The 17,399-nt window shown below is 33.3% G+C and overlaps 2 protein-coding genes across 2 annotated transcripts; both read left to right on the top strand.

Annotated features, from left to right (window-relative positions):
- Positions 1-499: 499 nt before the first annotated feature.
- On the top strand, positions 500-2,597 carry LOC141545813 (vomeronasal type-1 receptor 4-like). Its single transcript, XM_074273089.1, has 2 exons — positions 500-1,102; positions 2,328-2,597. The coding sequence occupies exons 1-2, from the start codon at positions 500-502 to the stop codon at positions 2,595-2,597; spliced, it is 873 nt and encodes a 290-aa protein (XP_074129190.1).
- Positions 2,598-14,035: 11,438 nt separating this feature from the next.
- On the top strand, positions 14,036-14,962 carry LOC141545561 (vomeronasal type-1 receptor 4-like). Its single transcript, XM_074272674.1, has one exon. It carries the CDS (start codon positions 14,036-14,038, stop codon positions 14,960-14,962), a length of 927 nt encoding a protein of 308 aa, XP_074128775.1.
- Positions 14,963-17,399: the final 2,437 nt, after the last annotated feature.

The raw sequence follows: 17,399 nt of genomic DNA on the forward strand, positions 1-17,399 counted from the left end.
AAATCTTTCTTATGTTCTATTGTATACATGGCAAGGTGTTATTTTCCTATTTTTGGATTTTATTTTTAAATAATAAAGAAACATATATTTATTAACTTTTTTTTCTGGAAAATAATGATCTGATCATACGAGTCCTGTTTTTATGTGATCTATAAAATATCAATGCCATTCTAAACAAAAGGCAAATATAGTTACATAAGTATAAAATCAAATACATAAATACATGAGACATACAATACAATTAAAAATTCCTTAAAAAACATTTTCAATAGGACCAAATAAGAATACATGCATCAAAAAATTAAAAAAAAAACTAGTGTGAATAACATATTTTCTAAAACTTTATATTTCTGTACCAACTAAGGATTAATGAAGATTCTATCATTGGTAAGAATTGTGCAGAATCTGATTTTGAATTCTAGGTTTTATAACAGATATTTTTCTCGTCATTCACAGGGCTTTTTGGATCTGAATATCATTCTGTCCCAGAGAATAAGGAATGCAGTCTAACGATGACATCCTCTGCATTTTCTATATGCTTCAGATTATAATTGGAGTCTTTGGGAATGGTTTACTCCTTTTCTTGTATGGCTTTAATTTTGTCACTGGTCAAAGGATAAGACTAATTGATACGATTTTTGTTAATTTGTTCCTCTCCCATATTGTCATGATTGTTTTCAGGTCAGTTCCTTCTGCAATCCAATTTTGTATCCAGAAAATTTTCCCGAGTGACACTGAATGCAAAATCATTGTTTATCTGCAGAGAGTGTCCCGTGGACTTTCACTTTGCAATACCTGCCTCCTGAGTGTCTTCCAGGCCATCACCATCAGTTCCAACAGCCCCAAATGGGCAGTGCTGAAAACCAAAGCACCAAAATACATTGTTCCATCCTGTGTCTTTATATGGGTTTTTAATTTGTTGGTAGATACTTTTGTGCCTCTAAGTGTGACTGCTGTTAGGAATGACACAGTCAATAACCTTAAGTACACCCTAGGATATTGTTCTATAGACTGGCGTGTTCTTTCTACCTCAAAAGCACTTATCTGGAAGACACTTTATGATGCGGTATTTCTGGCATTCATGGCCATTTCCAGTGGCTACATGGTGTTTGTTTTGTTCAGACACCACTGGCAAGTCCAACACCTTCATAGCACAAGTGGCAACCCTATTGCCACCCCAGAAACCAGAGCCACTAAAGTAATCCTGTTGCTCATGATTATTTTTGTATGCTTTTATACAGTTAGTTCTATCACTGTTTTTCTAATGGAAAAATTTAAAGATACAAGTCAGTGGATTATACATATGTTTTTATTTTTTAATTCATTTTACTCAATAGTAACTCCTTTTGTTTTAATCAGTAGTGATTCACAGATCCTCAATTGTAATAACATTTTCAAAAGAAGAAAAAATTCCTCATTATTAAAATCTCAGAACAAATAAATTGAAACTAAGAAATTTCAAAGAAGAAAATAAATTCTAAAATATGACTTCAAAACTTTTACTTGTAAAAATAAAGCATATACATATGTATTTATATATAAATGTGGTTATAGATATCTATGTATTTGCATGAATACATTTATATTTGTATATCTTATTTTGTATATATGTGTTTATATATATATATATGTATATATACATATTCACACAATATGAATTTATAAACATATATTTTTAAAATTGTACTTTTCTTCAGGGATTGAAGAAAGAAAAGGGGAGAATAAAATTAAAAAGTACACAGCAGAAAACATACCAAAAACCTACAAGAGGTAGAGAAAAGATCTTTATCTCTGATCATGTGTCATACATATTATATGACATATATATATATATATATATATATATATATAGAGAGAGAGAGAGAGAGAGAGAGAGAGAGAGAGGGGGTCTTTTGATAAGAAAATTTATGGCTTTATATTATAAACCCTTTCTTATGTTCTATTGTGTACATGCCAAGGTGCTCTTCTTTTCCTATTTCACATTTTATTTTTACATCATAAAGAAACATGTATTTACTAACTTTTTTCTGTAAAAAATCATCTGATCATTTGAGTTCAGTTTTTATTTGATCTATAAAATATCAATGCCATTCTAAACAAAAAGCAATATATTTAAATAAGTATAAAATCAAACAAATACATAAACATATGAGACATAAAATATAATTAAAATCCCTATTTAGTAAAAAAATTAAATTCAGTCACCTTAAGAAAAACCAAGGATACTATTCAATGGACTGGCATGCTTAACAACCTCCGATCTTGTTATATGAAAGAAACTTTATGGTGTAGTATTTCTAGTATTCATGGACATTTGCAGTGGGTACATGGTGCTTGTTTTGTTCAGACACAAATGGCAAGTCCAATACCTTCATAGCACTAGCATCAACCCTATTGCCACCCCAGAAACCAGAGCCACTAAAGTAATCCTCTTGCTCATGATTATCTTTGTATGCTTTTATTCAGTTAGTTCCTTCTTTGTTATTGTAATGGAAAAATCTAAAGATGAAAACCAGTGGATTATACATATGTCTGTATGTTTTACTTTATTTTACTCAACAGTAAGTCCTTTTGTTTTAATCAGTAGTGATTCATAGATCCTCAATTGTAACATTTTCAAAAGAATTAAATTTCTCATCCTCATTCATTAAAATCTTAGGCCAAATACATTTAAACTATTTAATTTCAAAGAGGAAAATAAATTCTTAAATCTCAATTCAAAACATGCATTTGTGAAAGAAGACACTGAAATAAAAATGAAAATTTTCTTCATCAGGAAATGAGCAATTTTTGTTTTCAGATACATCGTTCTGGCCACCAAACCAATAATTTTTTTCGAAAGCAAAAAAGAGTAATGATAAATGATGATTAGCACAAAGGCCAAATTGTGTTTCCATCACTCATAGAAGACACCTTAATTGTCACCAAGTTCAATATATATATATATATATATATATATATATAAATTTCAAAAACCAATGACAAAAGAAGTTAAGGATTTGCAAACGTTTAACCAGATATGTGATAAAAAAATTTAAATGTTATTTCTCACTACTAGAAAATAACAGATCTTATCACTTTGTCTCTGTTCTCTAGATTTAGCCAATGATTTTTCATTTTCCTAATCCTTTTTTTTTCTTATAGCAAAGAAAGTTTTAAAAAGTTTTTCCTTTTTCTCAAATATATCGCAATTCTTCAGACATTATTAAAGAGGGAAATGAGAAATGGAGTTTGTAAGGACACACAGAGTGAGACAGAGAGACAGAGAGTCAGAGAGTTAAGCAGAGAGAGAGAAAGAGAGACAGAGAGCAAGGGAGAGACAGAAAGACACAGAGACAGGGACAGAGAAAGAGAGAATACTTTGAAAAATATTGATAGCAGAAACAGTGTGGCTGTTCATTTGCTTCAGAGTATGAGAATAGTTAATTTTGACTCAGATTCAAGATCCAATTTATGGTCACAAAACCTAGATTTTGGTGTTTCTGTCTACTAAGTCCTTTATATTCTGTTTATTATTCATTTTTTTCTGAAAAAAATATATATAGAATAGGACCAATCAAAATCTGAGGTTCCCGCCAAGTCTAAATAGTTCTTTTTATGCAACCACTGTTAAGGTTTGAGTAAAGAGGGAGTAGTGTTCCTAGTTCCAGGTGAGCAGTTTCAGTGTGAGAAAGAAGTACAATTGCCTGCATTCCTCAGGGAGGAGAGAGTCTCTTCCAAAATAAAAACTAGAACTCGAATAAAGAGAAGAGTGAACATGGATTTCTCTACATCATAAATCTTAGAATCACAGAAAACTTACAAACTGCAAGAGCCAGTTGTGCAAAGAAGATGGAAAGACATAAAGAAATAGCAATAACTTTCAAAATAAAATCTAAAATTTGAGGCAGTGATACCCCTTTACCATCTCTTCCAAGAGGTAAAGAAAGTCAAATGTTAAATGAAATTCAAAATTATATAAGCAAGAAAAATAAGCAAGCTATCATAATATATAATCTTACCACAAATGTGTTATGGTGACAAGGAAGTTCAAGACATAAACTCAGAAGAATTCAATAACTGGAACATATTTATAAGCATAACTTCAATGAAAATTACAGAATTCAGATTAATGCAAGAAGCATTCCCAAAACAACCTCAATGGAAATATAAACAAGAACAAACTATTCATTCAGTCTTTTATTATCTCTAAATTCTAGATAAAGGCATTAAAATTATCTTCCTAATCTTTCTCTCTCTACAGATACAGAGAATTGTATGGAGTACAAGATAGGTATGGTAAATAGCCTATTTCAATTTAATCACCAACTATCTTCATTGATTTATTACCTAATATTGGAATCTTTCTAAATTATAAAACAAAATAAAAAACATACATTCAAAAAACATCTAATATATATATATATATATATATACACATATATATGTATATATATATATATGTACATATATATATATATATACATATATATGTGTATATATATATTTCCTAGTAATCCCTAAATATGTTAAGGAGTATTTTAACCAAATGCCTGAAAAATATTATGCGCATCATTTTTTATTTACAGATAATAAAAGCTTTATTTTCAAAAGACATCATACAAGTCACTAACTAGCTATTATTAGCAACAGATTTATTTGTTTTTCTCTTTTAGAATGTTAATATGCACTTTTTAAATATGTGTACTTTCTTTGATCATAACTCACATGTTATGTTAATGAAATTGAAGCTCTTCCAAGGGAGATTAAATTAATACTAATAAAGCTAATTAAGCATGGGCCATAACAGAAGCATATGACCAAATTTTGAACCTTAGTGTTGCAATGTCTTTCATGTTTTGAACTCTTTGAGTTATTGTTTGACAAGATAGTATAGACATTTGCTATTACTGCACCCTAATCCTTGATCTTTGTAGCCTACTTATAGTATCCTGGAAACAGAACCTTTTCCTACCACTGTTTCTGACATATATTCTACCATGTCAGAAGCTGTGTGGACTAGTGCTAGTGATGTAGTATTTCCAATGAAAGTGTTCATTTCAATCAAGCAGGTCCCGCTGAGTTAATGCTAGACATTTTTTTCCCTCATGTCCCATGACCCATGGGTAGCATTCCTTCATTGTAAAAGTCAGAGGAGGAGTCAGGTACCATGCAATCAGGAAGTAAACCGAGGCATCTAGCCTGAGATCCCCCCATGTGATTTGCTGTGAGTAAACAGGGACCCCTTCATGGGCAGAAACTCTGGTCACATAGAGATTGCAGCATTAACAAGAGGTGTCTCCTTCTCTGATTGGCTCTGGGTATGACTTCATAGACCCTATTTAAGCTGAGGGGGTGAAGATGTTGGTCCTTTTTTACTGGGAGCCCTGCTTGGAGTAGTAACAAGAGTGCCAGGCTTTTGGATCAGTTAAATCCAGGCAAAGCAAAGATAGGAGGAATTCCAAAAAGAATTGGGAAAATTTTATTCAATCACCAGAAAACCATGTGATAGAGGGAAGAGAGGACTTTTTTAATTTAAGAAACAAGACTTCAATTAGAAACTATTGTTCATTTTATCCTCCAAATCCTGAATCATGTTATACAAGTTCTTTCAATCATGTTTTTCTAACTACAGTATAGGTAGAGTAATAGAGTACAGGTTAGATAGAATAATTCTCCTAAACTAGTTTAACCTTTGATGTATGCTTATATTTCTTTTTTTGTGTTCTTGACCTTGCAACATTAGTATATGTTGAATTTATTTTTTATTATACCTTTTATTTACAAGATCTATGTATAGGTAATTTTTCAGCATTGAAAACTGCAAAACATTTTGTTCTAATTTCCCCCCTTCTTCCCCTCACCCCCTACCCCAGATAGCAGGTTGTCCAATACATGTTAAATACATTAAAATATAAGGTAAATACAATATATGTGTACATGTCCATACAATTATTTTGCTGTACAAAAAAGAATCAGATTTTGAAATAGTGTACCATTAACCTGAGAAGGAAATAAAAAATGTAGCAGACAAAAAGAGAGGGATTGGGAATTCTATGTAGTGCTTCATAGTCATCTCCAAGAGTTCTTTCACTGGGTGTAGTTGGTTCAATTCATTATTGCTCTATTAGAACTAATTTGTTTCATCTCATTGTAGAAGATGGCCATGTCCATCAGAATTGATCATCATACAGTTTTGTTGTTGAAGTAGATAATGATCTCCTGGTCCTGCTCATTTCACTCAGCATCAGTTCATGTCTCTCCAGGCCTTTCTGAAATCATCCTGGTTGGTCATTTTTTACAGAAAAATAATATTTCATAATATTCATATGCCACAATTTATTCAGCCATCATCCAATTGATGGGCATCCACTCTGTTTCCACTTTCTGGCGCTGCCACAAACATTCTTGCACATACAGGTCACTTTTCCTTCTTTAAAATCTCTTTGGGATATAAGCCCAGTAGTAACACTGCTGGATCAAAGGGTATGCACAGTCTGATAACTTTTTGAGGGTAGTTCCAAATTACTCTCCAGAATGGCTGAATGCATTCACAATTCCACTAACAATGCATCAGTGTCCCAGTTTTCCCACATCCCTTCCAACATTCATCATTATTTGTTCCTATCATTCTAGCCAATCTGACAGGTGTGTAGTGGTATCTCAGAGCTGTCTTAATTTTCATTTCTCTGATTAATAATGACTTGGAGCATCTTTTCCTATGGCTAGAAATAGTTTTAATTTCTTCCTCTGAGAATTGTCTGTTCATATCCTTTGACCATTTATCAGTTGGAGAATGGCTTGATTTCTTGTAAATTAGAGTCAATTCTCTATATATTTTGGAAACGAGGCCTTTATCAGAGCCTTTGAAAGTAAAAATGTTTTCCCCGTTTATTGCTTCCGTTCTAATCTTTTTTGCATGAATTTTGTTTCTATAAAAACTTTTCAATTTGATATAATCAAAGTTTTCTATTTTGTGATAAATAATGATCTCTAGTTCTTCTTTGGTCATACATTCCTTCCTCTTCCACAGGTCTGAGAGGTAAAATATCCTATGTTCTTCTAATTTATTTATAATCTCATTCTTTATGCATAGGTCATGAACCCATTTTGACTTTATCTTTGTGTAAGGTGTTAAATGTGGGTCAATACCTTGGTTCTGTCATACTAATTTCCAATTTTCCCAGCAGTTTTTGTCAAACAGTGAGTTCTTATCCCAAAAGCTGGGTCGCTGGTATTGTCAAACACTAGATTATTGAAATTATTGGCTGTTTTTTCCTTTGAACCTAACATATTGTACTGATTATCTAGTCTATTTCTTAGCCAATACAAATGATTTTGGTAACCACTGCTTTATAATATAATTTTAGAGCTGGTACAGCTAGGCCACCTTAATTTGATTTTTTTTCATTAATTTTCTTGAGATTCTTGACATTTTGTTTTTCTATATATATATACTTTATTTTTCTAGGTCATTAAAATAGTTTTGGGGAGTCCTATTGGCATATCACTAAATCAATTTTGTATGATACAACTTTGCTAAAGGTGTGGATTATTTCTAATAGGTTTTTAGAAGAATCTCTGGGGTTCTCTAAGTATACCATCATATCAGCAAAGAGTGATAATTGGGTTTGCTCATTACCTACTCTAACTCCTTTAATCTCTTTTTCAACACGTATTGCCAAAGCTAGCATTTGTAACACAATAATGGTGATAATGGGCAACCTTATTTCACTCATGATCTTATTGGCAATGGTTGCAGTTTATATGATATGATGCTTACTAATGGTTTTAAATAGATGCTACTCATTATTTTAAGGAAAACTCCATTTATTCTATACTCTCAAGTGTTTTTAATAGGAATGGATGTTGGATTTTATCAAATGCTTTTCTGCATCTATTGAGATGATCATATGGTTTTTGTTAATTTGGTTATTAATATGGCCAATTATACTAGTTGTTTTCCTGATATTGAACCAGCCCTGCATTCCTGGTATACATCCTGTTTGATCATGTTGTATTATCCTGGGAATGATTTTCAGAAGTTTTTTTGCTAATATGTTATTTAAGATTTTAGCATCAATATTCATTAGGGAGATTGATTTATAATTTTCTTTCTCTGTTTTCAACTTATCAGGTTTAAGTATCAGTACCATGTCTGTGTCATAAAAGGAATTTGGTAGGACTCCTTCATTCCCGATTTTTTCAAATAGTTTATATAGTATGGAGTTAAAGTTGGGTTCTTTAAATGTTTGGTAGAATTCACTTGCAAATCCATCTGGTCCTGGGTTTTTTTTCTTAGGGAGTTGGTTAATAGCTTGTTCTATTTCTTTTTCTAAAATGGAACTGTTTAGACTATTTACTTCTTCCTCTGTTAATTGGGCAAGCTATATTTTTGAAGGAATTCTTCCATTTCATTTAAGTTATCAAATTTTTTGGCATAAAGTTGGGCAAAGTAACTCCTTATTATTGCTCTAATTTCCTCTTCATTGGTGGAAAATTGTCCCTTTTCATTTTTAACACTAACAATTTGATTTTCCTCTTTCCTGTTTCTAGTCAGATTTACCAAAGTTTTATCAATTTAATTGTTTTTTTAAACTCTTAATTTTATTTATTAATTCAATACTTTTTGTATTTTCAATATTATTAATTACTCCTTTTAATTTTAGAATTTCAATTTTAGTATTTGATTGGGGGTTTTTTATTTGTTTTTTTTTTAGCTTTTTAAGTTGCAAGCCCAATTCATTGATCTTCTCTTTTGCTATTTTATTCAAGTAAGCCTCTAAGGATATAAAATTTCCCCTTATTACCACTTTGGCTGCATCCCACAAATTTTTGTATTATGTCTCATAGTTGTCATTATCTTGAGTGAAATTATTGTGTCTATAATTAGCTGTTTCACACAATCATTCTTTAAGATGATATTATTTAGTTTCCAATTACTTTTTGGTTTAATTCAACTAACTTTTTCTTGAATGTAGTTTTTATTGCATCATGATCTGAAAAGAAAGCATTTGCTATTTCTGCCTTCCTCCATTTAATGTTGAGGTCTTTATGTCCTAATATATGGTCAATTTTTGTATAGTTTCCATGAATTGCTGAAAAAAAAAGTATACTCCTTTCTTTCACCATTGAGTTTTCTCCAAAGATCTATCATACCTAATTTTTCTAATATTCTATTTACCTTTTTATTTTCTTTCTTATTTGTTTTGTGGTTTGATTTATCTAATTCTGAGAGCACAAGGTTGAGATCTCTCATTATTATAGTTTTGCTGTTCTTGCAACTGTCTTAACGTCTCCTTTAGGAAGTTAGATGCTATACGACTTGGTGCATATATGTTTAGTATTGATATTGCTTCATTTTCTAGGCAACCCTTTAGCAAGATATAGTTTCCTTCCTTATCTCTTTTAATTACATCAATTTTTGCTTTTGCTTGATCTGAGATAAAGATGGATATTCTTGCTTTTTTGACATCTCTTGAAACATAATAGATTCTGCTCCAGCCTTTGACTTTTACTCTGTATTTATCTCCCTGCTGTAAATGCGTTTCCTCAACATATTTTTTTTGTAGATCTCTAGATTTCAGGAAATTGTTCCCTGGCATAGCAATGCACAGAAATCACTCTCTGTAGTTCTCCCTTTCATATTATTAAGCAAAAAAAAAGTTTCTTCCAACAAAGTAAAGTGTTGCTCCTTTAGGGACTATAATTAATTACTTTTAATAACTGCTGGGCATTTTTACTTGACATAAAGTGATGTCATGACATGGCAGATTCCTTCTGCCAACTTTTGTTTTTGAGGTGACAGGGTAATTGCATTGCTTGGGGGAGATGAGCTCAGAAAAGGCTGTGCTTATAACCACATGCTTGACCATCCCCACAGAGCACATGCATGCACACACACACACACTCACACACACTCACACACACACTCACAACAGTAGCCACTTCTCTGGCAGCACAGATCAGACTGGTGAGTAACTTTACATTTTTGTCACAGAGATCAGATTCCTAGAAATCTCATGTAGAGGAAAAGAGTTATTTTTTCAGTGCTTGGAATGCAGAAGAGACCTTGCAGATGCAGCCTCAGTGGGGATTATTGCCTTTGTAGATTACAGCAGGGACATATCAGCTTTTCTTCAGCACTTTTCTGGTACCTCTGTTTTATCTCCCCTTTAAGTTGTTCTGAGCTGGCCAAAAGGAGTGGATGGAGATGCAGTGCTCAGGGGGTTATGATTCAGACACTGGCAGATTCTGCACTGAAACACTCCTGGGAGAAAATGACATCCTGATCGTTCCCTTTCTCATTTTATCAGGAAGGGGTTAGAACTTCTGAGTCTGAGCTCAACCCAGGAGAAGGAGAAGCTCTGATCCCTGATTCAGGCTGAATGTGTGAGAAAAGTCACTGTGAGCTGTGCAAGGTCAGAGTCCATCTGAAGGTGCTTTGGCAGAGCATTCTGGGCTTAGACCCCTGGCTCCTGCACACAGGGGCTTCAGGCCCTTCTCCTGTGACCCCCATCCTTTCTTCCCTCACACAGGTGGGTGGACTGGAAATAATGTGGATTCCAGGCTGGGATGTTCTGTGGGCATTGTTCAAGCAAAAGCTCCACAGTCTGATTCCTTTTTCTGTGCCAGAGCATTATAGAGTATAAAGGAAGTCAGAGAAGTTGACTAAAAGCACCCATTTTACAGGTGAGGTAACTGAGGCCAAGGGAACTGAGTGATTTTTTTCACAGTCAAAGCAAGTTCTTGAGGATGCATTTCAGTGCCTTGGCTCTCTGCCTGCTTTTTAGCTCCTTCTCCTGCCCTCTTCTGTTCCCTGGTTGTCCTTTGTGCCTGTTTGATTTCAATGTAGCTTTCACTTATTGATTAACTAGAAGATACTCCTAATGCAGTTTATCTTCCTTTCTTCCTGTCTTTCCTTTTTCTTTATTTTTTTTTATAAGAATCTAACTTCTGTCACTCTACTAATCATGGCTAATTTGAACTCAGGTCCTCCTGAGGGCCAGTTCTCCACCCATTGAGCCATCTAGAAGCCCTGAATGCATACATATTAAAATTTATTTTTTACTAACTGGAAAAAGCAGTTAGTTCTCTGCCTATATGCCTCAGGGATGTTGGATGTCCATGAATCATGGTAAAGTGGGAAGGACATTCAAATTAGAAGCAATGGACTTCCAGGGGCACAGCAATTTCTCTGATAGAAAAAGGTAATGTATCATGCAATGTAAAGAAGTCCAATATAGTTTTACATTTTCTTATTCACATTATCATGATAACAATTTTGAAATTAATCATTTGGCCATAAGCTCATATTTAATGCCATTGATTTATTAGGAAGTATACATTTCTTCAATTATTATTAATTATTTTATATAATTTTATGATAAAGCAAAAATCAGTAAGATTACAATAACACTATGAACAATAACATAAACTGTATTAACCTTTCTTCTGTCCAAGGTTTGATCTAGATATATTTAATTTTTTGTCATGTGGCCTAGATGCAAATGGTGTTTTGCCTAAGATCCATATGCATGAGATTATCTCTTTATATTTCTTCCTTTTGTCACAGAAAAATTTCTGTTATGCCTTTAGGAAAACCTTTGTTTTAGCTTATATTAAGATAAAAAAATAGTTACATTGAAAAGCAATAAATATTTAAGAATCTTTGAAGTTATTATGCTATGATTTTCTACATTATGATGTTGCATTTTGTTTATTTCAGAAATTCATTTTACTGATATGAATATTTATTGGAAAAGAAGACACAATGGGCCCATAAAATAAACACATTGGGCAATGTTTGGTACAGCAACAGTTTATGGCAGAGAATCATCATTGTATTGTATCTGAATAGAAAATTGTGAATGCTCCCCCAAAATTACTGAGCTTTTATACATTTGCTACAATTATTTTTTTTTAGGATTGCACAGGGATCCTTACAGAAATAAATGAAAACATACCAGTACAAGAAGGATTTTGAAGACTTTTTCAAATATATCATATTATTTTTACAGAAAACATATAAGCTAAGTGCATGATGCTCAGGTTACTGATGTAGGATTGAAACACACAGAAATTAAATGATATGTTGCTCGTCATGCTGTTAGAGGGGAAGCAAAGAGGGGTTCAATCCATTTATCCCTTGTGCTCCAATCTCAAGCTCTCTGCTCCACATCTTGCTGGCATATAAATTGTGTATGAAGCTTTAAAGAAACCAATATTTTTAAAACAGATATAGATCAGTGTATTTTAAAAAAAAGTTATGTGTGTGTATGTGTCTCTGTGGGAATATAAAAGACAACATAAAAGTCCTTCGCAATTAGATTTCATGCAAAGCTTACTTTATAGTTCCTTCACTCTTCTATTAATACTGGTTTTCAAAAGAGCCTTATTTGCTGTAACATTAAGTTGATATATAATTGTATGAGTTTCTCATCATAATCAGAAAGGAGGCAATTGATTTTCTGTCCAGTATGTATTGATGAGAACCATAGAATTGAGGAGGTATCAGGATCCCTTCCTCTTTGAAACTATTTTGAACTAACTTATAAAAGCAATTGTTACCTAGTGGTATTTTCTGGATTGGCCCAAATCTGCCTTTGTTTTCAATAAAGGATATATAAGAAGAGTCTATGAGATGGATAATATTGTCCTTGAGAAAACTGTTTCCCTAACACTTTCCTTTGGGTGCATGTTGCTATTCCTCTCATTGGAAGCCTCTTCACTTCTTAGGGTCTCTCTTAAGAACTGTATGCCTTTTGCCATACTCAAAGCATGTGCTGGGAAAAAGTTCCCCATCAGTGACAGTTGCATTTGTAAATATTTCTCTGTGGTCATACATGTGCTGTATTAAAGGCAACAGGATCATTGAAATGAACTAATTTAGGAGCTTTGCACTTATATTAAGCTACTGATGAAAAGAGTTGTATTTCTCTGCAATCACAAGAAGCTCATAAGAGCATCACAAATGTTTCATTAGTAACTAATAGAAAAAACAAAAAAGAACTGTTCTTCAATGATATCTGACTAAAATAAATGCCTGTGCATCAGTACCCCTGGCCACAATGTTGCCTGACACATCCATTTTAGCTTCTTCCAAAATTACATGTGTTGTCAGTAAATGATGAATAGGTGGATTTAGAAAAGTACAGAACAACTTTAGCTTATAAAAGAAGATGTTAGAGATACAGAGGTACACACAAGCAATGTATATAGTCTTACATAAATGCATATACATAGACATTTATATGTAAGTGTGGTTATAACTATTTATGTATATGCATGAATAGTTATATTAGTGTATAAAACTTTTATATGTGTCTGTTTATATATATATACACATATATGCTCACACAATATGAATTTATAAATGTATATTTTTAAAATTATACTTAAGGAATTTGAAAAGGGGAGAAATAAAATTAAAAAGTACAGAGCAGAAAACAAACAAAAAAAAACTACAAGAGGTAAAGAAAAGATGGTTCTCTCTGATCATGTGTCAAACATGTTATATGACATATATACAGGGTCTCTTGATAAGAAAATTTATGGCTTTATATTATAAATCCTTTATGTTCTATTGTATACCATGGCAAGGTGTTCTTCTTTTCCTATTTTGCATTTTATTTTTAAATAATAAAGAAACATGTATTTACTAACTGTTTCTGTAAAAAAATGATCGGTTCATTTGAGTTCAGTTTTTATGTAATGTATAAAATATCAATGCCATTCCAAATAAAATGCATACAAACAAATAAATATATAAACATATGAGACATAAAATATAATTAAAATCCCTATTCAGTAAAAAAAATTACAATACCCCCTAATACTAGCATAGAAAAATTAAAAAAAAAAAAAGAAAACTCGTGGGAGTAAAATATTTTCTAAAACTTTGCATATCTGTAACAACTAAGGATTAATGACGATCACTTCATTGGTAAGAAATGTGCAAAATCTGATTTTGAATTCCTGGATTTATAATAGATACTTCTCTCTTCATTTCAGGTCACTTTGCATCTGGATATCATTCTGTCCCAGAGAATAAGGAATGCAGTCTAACGATGACATCCTCTGCATTTTACATGTGTTTCAGATTGTAATTGGAATCTTTGGAAATGGATTACTCCTTTTCTTGTATGGCTTTAATTTAGTCACTGGTCAAAGGATAAGACCAATAGATACGATTTTTGTTAACTTGTTCCTTTCCCATATTATACTGATTCTTTTCAGGGGAGTTCCTTCTGCAATCCAAGTTTGTATCCAGACAATTTTCCTGAGTGACACTGAATGCAAAATCATTGTTTATGTGCAGAGAGTGTCCCGGGGACTTTCACTTTGCAATACCTGCCTCCTGAGTGTCTTCCAGGCCATCACCATCAGTTCCAACAGCCACAATTGGGCAGTGCTGAAAGCCAAAGCACCAAAGTACATTATTCCATCGTGTGTCTTTATATGGGTATTCAATTTTTTGGTAGATATAGTTGTGCCTCTACATGTGACTGGCCCTAGGAACAACACATTCAGTCACCTTAAGAAGAACCAAGGATACTGTTCAATAGACTGGAATGCCATAACAACCTCCAATCTTCTTATGTGGAAGACACTTTATGATGCAGTGTTTCTGGCACTCATGGCCATTTCCAGTGGGTACATGGTGCTTATTTTATTCAGACACAAATGGCAAGTCCAATACCTCCATAGCACTAGTGTCAACTCTATGGCCACGCCTGAAACCAGAGCCACTAAAGTAATCTTGTTGCTCATGATTATCTTTGTATGCTTTTATTCAGTTAGTTTCATCTTTGTTATTTTAATGGAAAAATCTAAAGAAGGAAACCACTGTATTATACATATGGCTGTATTTTTTACTTTATTTTACTCAACAGTAAGTCCTTTTGTTTTAATCAGTAGTGATTCACAGATCCTCAATTGTAACATTTTCAAAAGAATTACATTTCTCATCCTCATTCTTTAAAATCTTAGACCAGATACATTTAAAGCATGAAATTTCAAAGAGGAAAATAAATTCTAAAATCTCAATTCAAAAGTTTTATTTGTGAAAGAGGATACTGGAGTAAAAGTGAAATTTTTCTTCATTAGGAAATGAGCATTTTTCGTTTTCAGATACATTGTTCTGGCCACCAAACCAATATTTTTTTTCCAAAGCAGAAAGAGTAATGATAAATGACAGTTGGTACAAATTCCAAATTGTGTTTCCATCCCTCATAGAAGACACCTTAATTGGCACCAAGTTCAATTGACCAATTGACAAAAGAAGTTAAGGATTTGTACAGGTTTAACCAGACATGTGATAAAAAATTTTAATGTTATTTTTCATTACTAGAAAATCACAGAACTTACCACTTTGTCTCTGTTCTCTAGATTTAGTCCATGACTTTTCATTTTCCTAATGCTTTTTTCTTACAGTAATGAGATTTTTAAAAACATTTTCCTTTTTCCTCAAATATATCTCAATTCTTCAGATATTATTAAAGAGGTGAATGAAAAAGGGAGTATGTAAGGACACACTGAGTGAGATAGAGAGGCAGAGAGGCAGATAGAAAAAGAGAGACAAAGAGTGAGACAGAGAGACAGAGAGAGAGGTAGACAGAGACAAAGAGAGCAGAGAGACAGAAAGACAGAGACAAACAGTAGAGAGAGATAGAGAAAGACAGACAGACAGACTAACACATAGACAAAGACAGAGATGGACAGAGAGAAAGAGAGAATACTTTGAAAAGTATTGATAGAAACGGTGTGGCTGTTCATTTGCTTGGGAGAATGGGAATAGTTAATTTTGACTCTGAGATTCAAGATCCAATTTCTGGTCACAAAACTTACATTTTGGTGTTTTTGTCTAAATCCTTTATATTCTGCTTATTTTTAATTTTTTTTCTGAAAAATTATTAGCAACAGATTTTGTTTTTTTTAGAATGTTCACATGCATCTCTTAATATGTCCACCTTCCTTTATCATTACTTGCATATTATGTTAATGAAATTGAAGCTCTTCCAAGGGAGGTTAAGTTAATACTAATAAAGATAATTAACCATGTGCCATAACAGAACCATGTGACAAATTTTGGACCTTAGGGTTAAAATGTCTGTCATGTTTTATATTCTTTGAATTATTGTTGGACAAGAAAGCATAGATCACCAATTTGACTGCACCCCATCCTTCATTGTGGTGGCGTAGTTATAGTATCCTTGAAACAGAACCTTTTCCTACCACCATTTCTGACATATATTCTACCACATCTGAAGCTGAGTGGATAGTGTCGTATTTCCAATGAAAGTGTTCATTTCAATCAAGCATGTCCCTCTTTGTTAATGCTAGATACTTGTTTCCATCCTGCTGTCACCATTGGGTGACCATTGTCATGTCCATTGTCACCATTGTCATGACCATTGGGTAGCTTTAATTCATTGTAAGGGTCGGGGGAAAAGTCAGGTACCATGCAATCAGGAAGTAAACCGAGGCATCTAGTCTGAGATCCCCCCATGTTATTTGCTGTGAGTTAACAGGGACCCCTTCATGGGCAGAAACTCTGGTCACATAGAGATTGCACCATTAATAGGAGGTGTCTCCTTCTCTGATTGGCTCTGGGTATGACCTAGAGACCCTATTTAAGCTGTGGGGACTAGGATGTTGGTCCTCTTTCACTGGGAGCCCTGCTAGGAGTAGTAACTAAGGGTGTGCAGGAGGTCAGAGGGTAGGATGTAAACACGTGAATAAATATCCTGAGCCTGCATACAACTACTCTCAAGTGCTCTATTGTGTATTTAAATCCTTGTTCCTATGAAATGATGGCCAAGGAACTCTGAATACCTCAGACATAGTTGACCATGGTAAAATTGGTTTAAACACTGCAAAGTGACCAGAGATTTCTCCGAGGGCTTGGGAATTAGGAGAGACTTCCAGTAGTGAATGTCTTGTGGGCATTCACACTTTATGAGCCCTCTTGCTCAGAATTAAACTTAAACTTTAATTCAACTTCCTCTTCTCAAATAAGCGTTATGTTAGAACCTGGAAGCTTGGAGTTTTCTACAGGAGAAATAAATCTCCATAGAGTTTTATTATTGAGCCAGGCTTTTGGATCAATTAAATCCAGGCAAAGCAAAGATAGGAGGAATTCACAGGAGAATTGGGAAAATTTAATTCAATCATCAGGCAACCAGGTGAAAGAAGGAATAGAGGACTTTATTTGAAAAGACTGCATTAGCACCCTGGATACCTTAGAATCACCCAGAGTCAGGATAAGCAAAAGTCCTTGGTCTTTATTCTTGGACTTTAGTGGTAGAAGTGAAGGGAATGGATACATAGGATATCAAGGACCTCAATTCTTCATCTCCTGCCCAGAAGTGACCCTGGCTAGTCTTACTCCACCTCCTACAATTCTCTGTATACACCAA

This window comes from Sminthopsis crassicaudata, chromosome 6, assembly GCF_048593235.1.
Source record: "Sminthopsis crassicaudata isolate SCR6 chromosome 6, ASM4859323v1, whole genome shotgun sequence".
Lineage (NCBI taxonomy): Eukaryota > Metazoa > Chordata > Mammalia > Dasyuromorphia > Dasyuridae > Sminthopsis > Sminthopsis crassicaudata.

Bases quoted from the DNA above. Each gene is read 5' to 3' on its own strand.
- LOC141545813 (XM_074273089.1), top strand. From the start codon at position 500: ATGCAGTCTAACGATGACATCCTCTGCATTTTCTATATGCTTCAGATT. The intron at 1,103-2,327 runs ATGGTGTTTGTT...TGCAGTGGGTAC, and splicing joins TGGCCATTTCCAGTGGCTAC to ATGGTGCTTGTTTTGTTCAG.
- LOC141545561 (XM_074272674.1), top strand. From the start codon at position 14,036: ATGCAGTCTAACGATGACATCCTCTGCATTTTACATGTGTTTCAGATT.